The following is a 13,144-nucleotide window of genomic DNA, read 5'->3' as shown; positions in this document are numbered from 1 at the left end:
AAGGGTTATTTTTTAATGGATTGTAACATTTTAGGTGTATAATTGCGATAGTTGTTAAAACTGGAGAAAAAAAAGACACTATTTTTCTCTCTCTGGAATGTGTTTGTACTTTTCTATCTTACAGCTTAACTTATAAGACTGTTCTTTTTTTTATGATTTTTGTCTTGTCTATCTGTAAACTTTCTTCTCTCTACTTGTTTTGTTATTGTCACATCTAAAAGGTACCCAATGTGGGACAATAAAGGTATTTCTACTTTTATTCCAAACATTTTGCAGCAGATTACAAGAATGTGACTGGACGTTTTTACTGTCTCCCACATACTGGCACACACATTTCATCCCTGACAATTAATGTATCACATTTATCCGCTAATTATGATTACTGGCATTATATCTGTGGCCTCCCTAGGAGTTTACCACCAACTGCACTAAAGTGTGAATGCTCCCTTTGTTTGGAGAAACACACAGTAAGCAATGGATTCTCAACCACACACTTTTTATTTACACAGCTTTATCAGGATATGGCTAGCTACAGTAAAAGGAGTGATACAGTCAGTCTCACCAAACCATTAATAGTGATTTCTTTTATAAATGGCTCACGGGCAGTGAATCGATTTTACGTCGACTTTAGAATGAGACATGGATAGAATACAGAATATATATATATATATATATATATATATATATATATATATATATATATATATATATATATATATATATATATATATAGAATTATTGCATTGCCCCTCCCTCATCTGTTGCTGTGCACTGCCAATCAGTCGCTTGAAAACTCTTTTCCTTCATGTTGTCTTAAAGGAGTAGTGGATGATGTTCTTTTCTGGGTGGATCATCAAAATAAGTGGTCCTCCTAATTGTCAATCATTGTGGTGATATGATTACGTAAGGCCGTTCAACATGCTCGTCCCCATTTTCACTTACCGGTGGAGAGTTTAACATAGTGGAAAAATAGCTTCTTTTGGAAAGTAAGCTTGTATGAGCGATGCAAACAGCAACTTTTAAATAAAGTGTGTATGAGGAGAAATGGGCTTGTACATATGCATTTTTTTCTTAGAGTGGAGAGGGTGGGTTTTTCAAAACTTTGCAACAAATCCACCACAATACCTTTAGCTAGGGTGTTGGGAACAAGTTGACTGTTGAAGAAATTACATTTTCGTCACATATAAAACATTTTTTTTCCCCTGACGGAACATTTTCTCTTTTATAGGAAAGACAAAAGTGTTTATCCTGAATTTTAAAACATTCAGATCTAATGAGAGCTGTTTACTTTTACAAATCTCAAGTGCTCTACCATCTTTCCTTTCTTGCATCCTTTCTTGCATAGCACAATCTTTGGAGAACCATAAGAATGCTCACTCTGTCCTGTTTTGTATTGCAAATAAACATACATACAAGAGATCTTTTGTTAAGGAAGCAATCTTTTTCCTGCTTGCACCAGTAGCTAGCCATGCCCTACAATTTCAAATGTGTCATAATCCATACAGGATAGAGCCTTCTGCTTCAGAGATGTGATTCTTTGTTTTTTTCAATTGCCTTTCTCCAGTGAAAAGAATAGAGGGACTGATGGAGTTATACATATTTATTTAAAATTTTTTGATTTTTCTGCTTTGTAAAGATAATAAAAATAGTTTTATGAGTTATATTCTCATCTCCTCCTTGTAATATCACACAACTTTACTGTCTTTTATGTTTGTACTTTAAAAGGTTGGAGGTCACACCATGCTGCCAATTCGCTGGATGCCCCCTGAAAGCATCATGTATAGGAAGTTTACCACTGAAAGTGATGTTTGGAGTCTTGGAGTTGTTCTTTGGGAGATCTTCACCTATGGGAAACAACCCTGGTACCAGCTTTCCAATAATGAGGTACACAAAATACTAATTTTACTCTATGTATCAAGTATTAAATAGATTATTATATTCAGAACTATAGTGAGACTATAACGTGTTCAGTCCTGATGCTTTTAAACATAGTTGGATACACAATGTAGGTATAGATGTGTAGATTTTACCTTTTAGGCCCGTCATCTTAATAAGTGATGACTAACAAGATGTTGTACCCCCAAGGTGAGATGAAACAGCACCTCTGTAGAAGTATATCTAAATATTTCATTCGTTTTGTGGGGAAGTGTCTCATAGGTAAGATTTAATGAATATATTAGCCTGTGTCATCCTTGTACCTTTTACAAATACAAGCTACTGTACTCTGACACACTGTATTCTATATCATTAAATCATATGGCACTTGAAGAAAGGCATAATTAGGCAGAAGAACCTTCCTTTGTCCTTTCTAATTTGCACAACATGCTTTATCTAACAGTTGAACCATTTTGATCTGGTGAAAAGGACCAATTTAACAGCAAATCATGAATTCAATATATAGCTTCTCCATGCATGTTGTTATCACCACTGTCCACACATCTGTGGTGCTGAAAATGCATTCAATATAGTGGCTGTTTCACCTCAGGCTCTAATTATGTCCAGTTATGTGTCAGGAATTATGATGAGTTGAAAGAAAAATTAAATAAAAGGTGTCTTCTGTTCTTCTGTTCTGCAGTAGTCCATCTGTTTATGGTTTGTTGGAGAACGTCTACTGGAAAACTAATAGTGATTTGCTTTTCTTTTAATAAATTGACCACTGTAATATCCTCTTTGATAAAAGATAGCATTCATATATTTCAAAAAAATGGTTTAATGAATCTGTGATGTTCGAAAACATGATTTGGTTGACATTACTTATTGACATTTCTTTCACAAATAAGAAATATGACTTTGAATATTAGTTGTGATAGTTGATCCTAATGCCAGAAGCTTCCATATCATGTGGATGACTCCAAGTCATCTTAGGCGATTTGTCCTGATAATTTTTTTCATTTCACAGAGAAGTTTCTTTCTCCTCTCCTCTGCCTGCATTCATTCCACAAAGCGATCTTATCCTCCATCTATACACACTGCTGTTGTATATTGCAACTAACTTGAGACCTGAATGTCTTCAGAAAAATAAATCCATTCTACTTTCAGAATTCTCCATGGCAACAGCCATTAGCACATACAATATCCTGTTTTAAATAGGGTAGTCTGCACAGCCTTTGTAGCTGTTATCAATTGCGCAATTTTAGTAGGTCACCCGCAAAATGTCCACTAACTGCACATGCAATTTTTGATTGCAAAAGTATTTTCTCTCTCTTGATTTGCAATCTTCATAAATCAGGCAACAGATATGTTGTGGCATCTCCGTTTCTTAATATTCCTTTGTTTCTTCTCCTTAGGTGATAGAGTGTATAACTCAAGGCAGGGTGTTGCAGCGTCCGAGGACCTGCCCCAAGGAAGTATACGACCTGATGCTGGGCTGCTGGCAAAGAGAGCCACACATGAGACTCAACATTAAAGAAATCCACGGTCTGCTCCTCAACCTGGCCAAGGCCTCACCTGTTTACCTAGATATATTGGGCTGAACAAGAAAAGGATGAAACACAGTTTATGGTCTGTGTGTGTGTGTAAGTAGTGTGTGGGGATATATTTAAATGTAAATGTACATTTAAAGTTTTCATGCATGTGTACTGTATGTGAGCCAAGATGGGCATTGTAATACTTCAGAATGAAGTGTTTGATGCTTGTGTGCGCGTGTATGTCTAGGTATGTCTCTGTGTGTAGAAGGTGTAACTGTACAGGATCTGAACTCACTTTAAGGCAATCAAGAAATACTCCTTCATCTCCATCCTCTTTCCTAACGGGCAATTTTCTCACCTTTTGTGCAAACCGACTCATTCTTGCTTTTCACCAGGGAGATTTTCATGAAGAGCGATTTAACTTTGAAGCTTCCCTGCCCCCCTCTTGTTCAGATGCTTTAAACTCACTGGGGCTCGACTGATGAAAAAACAAACAAACAGATGAATGACACTTCATCAAATGACTTATCCTTTTGCTGCCTGTCAGACTACAGAACATGTTCAAACATCTGCTGAAGCTCAAGGCCGAGGAGTGGGAGAAATTTTTTTGAAAGCTCCAACCTTTGGTTGTAAATACGAGACTGATGGGACACTTTGGTGGAAGTGGCTCCGTGGTGCCGAGCCGTAAAGACACTGTGTTATCCTTTTTCACCCTCGGTTGTCTCCATCTCCCTCTCTAACATGAGGATTACCGTCAGCATTTAACCAGCAGGACTACACAAGCAATGATCGAGACATTGGTATGCATGTGGGAAATTGAGCATGACATAACTATGCTAGAAAGGAGAAGCAAACACAATCTGCTTCCCTGCCTGTCAGATTCAATTTAGAAGGTGTGTTAAAGAGATCATTTCTGGATGGCCGATTTTACTGATGCACAAAAGAATCGGTAACAACACAGCTGTAACTGACTACTGTGGTGACTAAATATTTTAGAGATTATACTAGGGTACTGACAAACATTGGTTTTTGTTGTGTGTTACATTTTTTTTCCCTCAGGCCTGACTTGTAATGTCATACAGAGCAGGGTAATATGATAACTGCTCCACCCCAAACCACCTAAGTGACAGATGCTCCACTTGTGATGTCAAGTACTTGTGTCGGAGGTCAATTGATTAATTTGTCCGCAGCTGTCTGACAATCGCAAAATCATGGTGTTGGGGGACGTTAAGGGTTGGTTGGTGGTGGATTGGCGGGTGTAAAGTCTGCTGAGGGAGACTGGGTTTTGAGGGGTCAGTCCCTGGTCAAACGTGTGGGTGGCTGCCTGCAGAAGGTGTGGTTCATCTGGTCAACCCCTATTAAATCGTCTAAGCTCTCAGCACTCCAACATTCTTAAAAACCGCATCTTGTAGGAGGAACACACCCACACATATCTATCATATACCTCCTCCCATCACCCCTCCATCCCCACACCCACTCACTGAAAGACACTCAAAACGGGCCGAGAAGGAAATTGAATTGTACATGTTTTATTATTTGAGCTGTGCAGTGCTTTAGCTGGGCCTCGTCCTCTGTAATGGTGTAATGTATATTTCATTACAGCTAATGGGCTCCATTAGCACAGTCTCCTCACAGACATTCAAGACTTATTGTTTTATGTCCGAGAAGAAGGGATGGAGGGATGGAAAGGTGAAGGAGAAGAAAACAGTTAGGCTCGCTGGATTTAGGAGTCACGACGGGGAGGGATTTGGGCCGATGTATTAACGTGTACCGGAAAGCTATTGAGATGAGTATAGAGGGGAAGCAAGTAAGCAAGAAGAAGGGGACTGGAGACAAAAAAAAGCAAAATGGAGGAAGGAGAGAGGTGAGGATCTCCTCTGGGAGAGAAGAAGTGTGAACATCCATTATTACTGTCGCCGGAAGATATTCGGTAAACCACAACTTCAGATTTATGCTTCACATTCCTACAGCTGCTTCAACCACAGACAGCACACACAACCGTACACTAAACTGTCGACCAGGGTTTCTGCAGGGTGTAAAAAAGTTAGCATAATTCCTACCTGTATTAATGTAATTAAAGGCATCATGATGTATTAAATGCTGTCAGATTTCCCACAGCATATCTTAAATTACAGTAGGTTTCGTCAAAATGTGAACCATCACTGATTATTTTTTTCTAGAAATTTAAGGATTGTTTTCTCTTATAAGATGTTTCATTTCATTGCACCATGATTTGTTGTGCTGACAATGATATAGGGCTACAACTAACAATTATTTTTTCAAATTGGTTAATCTGTTGATTATTTTTTCGATTAATCAATTAAATATCGGATAGCCAAACATTCTTTAAAGAAGATTTTTTAGTTAAACCAGATGAAACTAAAACTTTTCCACTTGAGGAGTTCTGGATAGAGCATATGACAGAGACATTTTTTTCTATTTTAAATGCAAAATGTTTATATATATTTTTTTTACAATTGTGGTATAATTACTGCTCTAAGTGGGTTGCTCTGTCCACTAGAGGCATCTTTTACAGTCTCTAAAGTCCAGTTACGATTAATCGATTACTAAATTAGTTGACGTTTATTTTATTTATCAATTGATCACGAATAATCCGATTAATTGTTTCAGCCCTACTGTAATAAAACTTCAAACCCCACAATGCAAAGAAGCCATAAGTCCCATGGAAGGAATTTGTCTTTAGATATTCCACCTTTCTTGGAAAACGCACTAGTTTTCTGTTAATGAAGTTCATCTAGTGGATTAAGATTTCGTATTTTGGTAATTTAAGGAAATAATTTTTTTGCACAGCATGATAAAGTCACAGGGCTAATTAATAGCCCATAAAAATTAACAAAACAAAACAAAAAAAGAAAGATATGTTACAACTTAAACCATTAAATAGGTTAGGTATGTGACAAAATGACCGGGGAGGTTTCCAGAATAAACTTTTCATGATCATCTCAGGGGGAGAATTTGAGCAGAGAAGCATCTACTGTAAATGTTGCTTCACTTTGTTTATTTCTGTTTAGTAACCTGAGACATTAGTAAATAGATCCTAATGTATCGATATTAGATTAGCAACTCAGAAATTCTCTAGACCCCAAAACTATTTCATGTCAAAAACAAATCTTTGTTTCTGCTTTATTATAAATGAAATGCTGAGCAATTAATGTTCTGATATTAAATACATGTCAATGTTATCCCTCTATGAAATTCTGGTCATAAGGTATGACCAAAAATGTAAAGCTGTATGTCATCAGCAAATAAGTGATAAATATACTCTATAACCTGAACCGGAGATAGCATATGATACTGAATAAAAATGGTCTAAGAATGGAGCCTTGATGAGCTCCACATCTGTTCCTTGTTCATTCAGGTTTATAACACAAAGCAGCCTCAGTCTTGTTAATCTAAACAACACCACTTACTTTCTGAGGTAGTCAGCCAGGATGTTTTGCTTAACCATGTTTAGGTCCTAAATACAGCAACACATAAGCTTTAGATGCATGCATTTTAGATATATCTCATTTAAAACCAAACCTTACCTGTGTAGTCTGAATGCCTAAGTGTAGTCAAAAACATGACTGGAAAGAAGTGAAGAGAATACATTTGTTGATAAAAAAAATGAAATGTTAGGCTAGAAATGGAAGTGTAATTATGATTATCATTATGAGTATCATCACATCTCTTTGATTTGAAGGTAACCTTTTACCAAGGTTACGATGGAGGAAGAAGTGCAAGTTTTGTGGCAAGTGCAAAGTCAACAGTCACATGATGGAAATGTAAAATGCCAATTTAGGTAAATAGTTTATAGTCTAAAATATGTTAAATAAAAGTTAAATAACATTTAATAATGTATTTTGCATCGCAATTTTGAATAATATTCGACTTAATATTAGTATTTATAAATCTCAATTTAGGATTATCAAGACCTGCAGAAACCCTGCTGCACATTTCTCATACATATGCAATAGCTAACCTGGAAAATAATTTTAATTTACCACACGCCCCTGATAGTGGGAATCACTTCCCTACAGAGCTCTGCTCTGGCTAACAGACATTGTAAATACAGCTCACATGCATGGAAGAAAACACATTTAATGTTTGTTTTTGCATTTTGCTGGTGCATACTTTACTATTTACAGACATTAAAAAGTCATTACCAGTGCGGTTTCACTGACAGACATTTTAATTTAATGTAGTGCATTCATTTGGAATAATAGGTCTTTGTTATTTTACTGCAGGACTTGATGGTATTGATGTATTTAATTTGATTGATTGAGTTGATTTGTTATCTTATTTATATACTTGTAATCTTTTTTGTACATTTCTTTCTATATATAGGGTTGCCTTTTTGCAACAACAAACTGAATTTGAACTTAATAATTATGTTTACACAAATGTGTAAGATGATCTTGAGTGTGTGGGTATTTTTACTTCCTTTTACTTCTTAATAACAACCGGGCCTATCCTTGTGGACACTGTCCACAGCAGCAGGGATGGATATCTCATCGCTCTGTCATGTATGTCAATTGAGTTTGACATTTTGCCAAAATTATTGTCACCTTCCAGAGTAACTACAAGGGTTAATGGCTGCAGCTTTGACAGCGCATGCTAACAGGGTTCAAAATCCGTCCCTGCTGAAGCACACCAACCACACTCGAAACACTTTAAAAGAAACTGACCCACAATGTCTCTGTACAAAACCAGAGGGCAGGGTGTGTAAGCTGGAAAAAACTGTGAAAAATAAATGCAGTGCGTACGGACACCTCTGATGTTTGAAGAGTAGCGTACACTGAAGCGGCTCCCCAGCTGCCAGCACTGTTTCTGCACTTACCCACTGAGTTTGTTTCTCTCTTTTGTAAAAGAAAAAAAAAATAATAATGAACTATGTGAAGTTGGACTGAGGTGATGCTTTGACAGCAAGAGACAGAGAAGATTGGTGAGCACAGATCGGCAGTCTCTGCATCAATGCCTCTGATCAGAAAAAAATCTAAAAAAGGAAAAATAACATCTGCTGAGTGAATGGAAGCCTCAGACAGGAGGGAGTGACAATCACAGACTGCTCTACTTTCTCTCTCTTATTCAAGTGACCTACTGTATGATAGATTATTCAACCAATTTTTCCTCTTCTATGCTGCCTATACTGTATGTGATAGTCTTAAACTCTGGTCCTTAGAAGTGCTACTTTTTTTCCTTTGCTTTCTTATTTTGTAATATAACAGCAAGAGGAATGAACACGAATTGGTGTAAAAATGTGAATAAGCTGCTGGAAGAAATAACCATTGTTAACTGCTGTGTCCCAGACTGTGTCTGTGTTTAGAGATCTGTTCTACTTCTTCATGTTTGAAGCAGAGGGCTGCAAGTTGGGTAGGTTGAATATGACATTCAGTGGCCCCAGGGATGCTGAACGACTTTTGATTATTCGGTTTTAGTATCTGTCTGTGTGTTCGTGTGTGTAAAGGGCTGACTGATTTGCAGCATTCAGACCAAATCCAAGCTCAAATGTAATTACACTCAACAGAGGAAGCAAACATTGATTTATAGTTAGTCTATGCCAGTTTTATGATAGATGACTGGAACTTGTCATGTAGAAACATGGTTGGTTTTATGGCAGCTACAATTAATAGAATCAATCAATTGCTTCATTTATAACAACAAGCAAACAGCCTTTTTGCCTATCAGCAATACCGACAGAAAACTCCTCTTCCTTGTCTCCTCACTTGACTGTATTTTTGGCCAGAGTCACATATTTCAAATACAGTGCACGCACATATCAAGTTTGGAAATGTTTTGATCCATATCACATTTATTATAACCACACCCTACTCTCTCTGTCACAACCTTAACTTCAGACTTTGATCTAATCGGGTTGAAATATTGCAAAGGTCATCTCCGAGATTACTTTTGTGCTTGGATGCTCTGAAGCACCTAGAAGAATGTAATGCATAAAAACTGCTTCTTAGGAAAAGGGAAAATTCAAACTGTGCTTCTTAAAGTGTCTTTTCTTTTTTCTTTTGTTCTTTACTTTAATTTTTTTTTCTATTCTGTATCCACAGCGACATGTGTTTGAAGAGTTTAGGGTTTATTAGGCACAACTTCAAGTTAAAAAGACTTTTAACAAATAAAAATATAAGGAATGTAGCAGCCCAAATATTCACGTGTGGGTCATGCGTTATATTTTACATGGCATACAGAAAATATCCATATCACCCATTTGTGCCATGTTGGTGAACACACACACAAACACACAATAAACAGAACCTGGATGGTTGCGTAGATGTCAGATGGAAAACCTAATATAGTATTTAGTCATGATGGTGATGATGATAATGTGACTTGTTTTCTGAAGGTGGACCAGTCTGTTGTGATACTATGTAATTAATAAAAAGTGTTATGTCACATCAAGAATCCTGCATTTGAATGATTAAGTTTGTGCCTGGTGGTGGTTGGGGAATCTATAAAAGTAATTTCTAAGGAGACTGACTGTAGAAGGGTCAGATATAAACAGGCTCTATAATAACGGGGACTGAAAGCAGTAACCTAATAGCTGTGTAAGGTGTGTAAAACACAGTTCTTGCCAGTAAATACCCTGATTTTGATTAAAATTATTTTAAATTGATTAAAAGGTGTTTTTTTATTGGCAGGATTATGATGCAACATATTATATTATCTTTCACAGTTTTATACCTACTTATATAAGGATAAATATACCTTAGAAAGCTGAAATCCATCCATGACTGACTAGAGGTGAGGTCAGATATTCCCCCAGACAATGCCAGGACCTACAGTAGTCCATCACTACAGCGGGTAGAGCTCAGATAATATAGTTTCTCTCCAAATTAAAAGACATGTATATATTTATATATTTGGTTGCATTTGAGCCTGTATGTATAGTTTGACCATGTATAAACAAGAACAATATCCCCAAGAAATACAGCTTTGAAAAAGAACAATTCAAATAGAGAATGTGTGTCAACAGACGAAGGAAACGTCATCTGGTTTTTGTGTGCACACAAACACACATAACATAATCAAGTCAAAGTTAAATCTTCCTTTTCCAGTCATAATATGAATTCTGTGTCTTTAAAGAATAGGACTTGCTGGGTTTGTAAATTAGGATCAGGCTGAGGAACTGTACAAGTAAACTGAACAAGAGGTTTTGTCCAAACCCCAGATGCAATTAAGCAAGTGCTGAATTAATATGTTCCTATTACACAAAGCTCTGCATTTTTTTGTGAAGGAAAATAAATGCTTAAAAGAAAATGAATGCCTATTCTATATTTATATTGGTGTCAGCATATAAATGGAAAGAATGTAAATGCCAAAACTAGAAACTCAGCAAACACTGAATGTAAGAAAAGAATGATTCTAAGTACTCTTCTTCCAGCAGAGTGGAAAATGCATGCCCTCAGCTCTTTAGTGGCATAAATAAAACCTTTTATCAATGGTTAGACCCCCAAACATCCATGAAGGTAAAATAATTGCTGCAAGGACATCTATGAAGAGAAGAACCGGTGCCAGGTTTGTAAGACACAAAGCTTTTTTTTATTCTGGCACATTATTAAATTCTGCTTAATGTCTTTGTCACAAAGCTTTTCCTTTTTCAGCCCTTGCGGCAATACTATTACACTGTTGACCTCAATTAAAAGTGAATTTCTAAAGGCAGTTATGGTCTAATATTAAATTTCCCGAGGACAAGAAGGTTCTACATACAGAATTTGAATATTTTCCCAAGGCAAATTTAACCAATTAGAACTATTTTAGATATGTTCAAAGTATCTTAATATATAAATATGCCTTTTGTCAGTTTGTTTTTTACCTGTTTATTTTTTTTAAGGTAAAAGACTATCCTTTTGTTTTATTTTAATATTCAAATCTTTAATTATTGGATATCTTATCCACATTACTCTTGCTTTATAATTCAACAGCTTGATTTTTATTAAAATGTTATGAGGCTATTTGCTTTTTGTTAACATATATATTCCTACGTCTTTACTTACTGCATGAAGTGGTGAGCAAAATGGGTTTTTGTAAGTTTCATTTCATTAAATCAAGAAAACATTGATAAAGTTGTGGAGACAGAAATATGCCACAAGTAATGGCAATATTTTTAGATCCCTTGATTAAGTTAAGGTATAAAAACTCGGTATTTAAACTTTTAAGCGTGTAGGGTGGGGGTTAAAATGTTTAAGCCATCTCAGTTTTAGGGCTCTTTTTCTGTTTTTCCATCTCCCTTAATCCTTAACACAAAGTTCACATTATCAACTACAATATGGCTTATTTTCATTTTTGTGATCAAAAATCTTACATTTTGGAAGCAACTCCAGGATTAGTTTGACATTAATGACCTTAAACCAAGATATTTCTAGTGTTATGAAAATGTTGGTTGATAAATTTGAGGGGCTTAATTATCTTATCTAAGTAACAAAAACATGTTATTCTTCTTAATTACTGAAATTTATTTGTAAACTAGTTAATTATGTCAACAAAATATAATAACAAAAATGCACCCAGTAATCTTTTTTTTAAGTTTTTATGTATCTTTGTATATGTCTAGTTGTAGTATCACTGCTTCATACCCCCCATTCAGTATCATTCAGCGTCAAACATTAACCACCCATCCTTCAGCAGGCTGAAGGTCGAAACTTCAAACAGTCTTGAATGAGGCATATTTTACTATAGGGGCTGTAATTGCTTCTGTTTAGAAGCCTAAAGGTAATCTGTATTGAGCCACTTATCATTAGAGTGTCAAAAGACAGTAGTACACTACCACTTAAATTATAAGCTTAAAGACAGCCTTGTCTCAGGACAAACGTTCATGAACTCCAGCAGAACCTCATTATGGAAAAGAGACCTTTGCAAGGACTTTGCTGGCAGGGATCCCACATTCAGTTTTAAACCATAGATGCCTTACTACAGTAGTCACATCTTGTTACTCCTCGGTGAAGAATTCTAATGGCCTTTATGGAAAGTTTATCCAGTGAACCAAAACAAACTAGTCATAGGTTTAAAAAACAAAGGAGATATTGGGCTTAAGGCAAGATTTAAACAGATTATTGTATACAGTGCACACAAATTTCTCTCAGTTTATCTAATAAGAAACCGAATAATATCTTAGTTTGTAGTTGTAATTTCATGAAACAATTCAAAGAGCATATCACCTGGTTAAAAAAAAAATACAATAATAATACTTTTGAAGTGAAAGAGGTTGAACATTTGTTCTGCTGTGATTTTACTGCTTCTTAAAGAAAATGGTTCTTTATTCAGAAATGAATCTGGTCTCATTTATACCTTGAGCAGAAAGTGATTTAAATGCACCTCAATAAAATACTCCTTGTCATGTTCATTAAAGAAAGCTTATCGAAATGATGTTGAGACCTTCAGGAAATATTTCAGTAAGGGGCTTTATTTAGCCACAAATCTCGAATGCTCTCTAAGCAACGTTTGTCCCATTCCTCAGTTTTAGCTGTGACATCTTGGAAGGGTTTTTTGCATATCAGTGAGACCAGGTTTCCTGCAGTAATGCATCTGCTTACGATGACATCTCCATATCTACGTATGTTTCACAGTTGGTTTGAGTTTCATCAATTTGAATGTTTTTATTGGTTTATGCTAAAGATTTTCTCTGCACTGTGTCAAAATAATTTAGTCTCAGATTAACTCAGGACAGTAAATTAACTAATTTCATATTATTCTAAGATCAGATTAAATTCATATTAATTTACTACAAC

The 13,144-nt window shown here is 35.9% G+C and overlaps 1 protein-coding gene across 13 annotated transcripts in view; it reads left to right on the top strand.

The window, feature by feature from the left end:
- ntrk2 (neurotrophic tyrosine kinase, receptor, type 2) overlaps positions 1–9,821 on the top strand; it is a 104,978-nt gene extending 95,157 nt beyond the window's left edge. For all 13 annotated transcript variants that reach the window (XM_015374302.1, XM_015374301.1, XM_015374295.1 and 10 more), the window contains 2 exons: positions 1,726–1,884; positions 3,288–9,821. In XM_015374302.1, the coding sequence (XP_015229788.1) occupies positions 1,726–1,884; positions 3,288–3,473 (345 nt within the window). In that variant the 3' untranslated portion in view covers positions 3,474–9,821. The remainder of the gene's footprint in view (positions 1–1,725; positions 1,885–3,287) is intronic.
- Positions 9,822–13,144: the final 3,323 nt, after the last annotated feature.

The sequence above is a fragment of the Cyprinodon variegatus genome, unplaced genomic scaffold, assembly GCF_000732505.1.
Source record: "Cyprinodon variegatus isolate N-32 unplaced genomic scaffold, C_variegatus-1.0 Scaffold100, whole genome shotgun sequence".
Lineage (NCBI taxonomy): Eukaryota > Metazoa > Chordata > Actinopteri > Cyprinodontiformes > Cyprinodontidae > Cyprinodon > Cyprinodon variegatus.
Note: the sequence above shows the minus strand (reverse complement) of the source record. Positions and strands in the feature narration are given on the sequence as shown.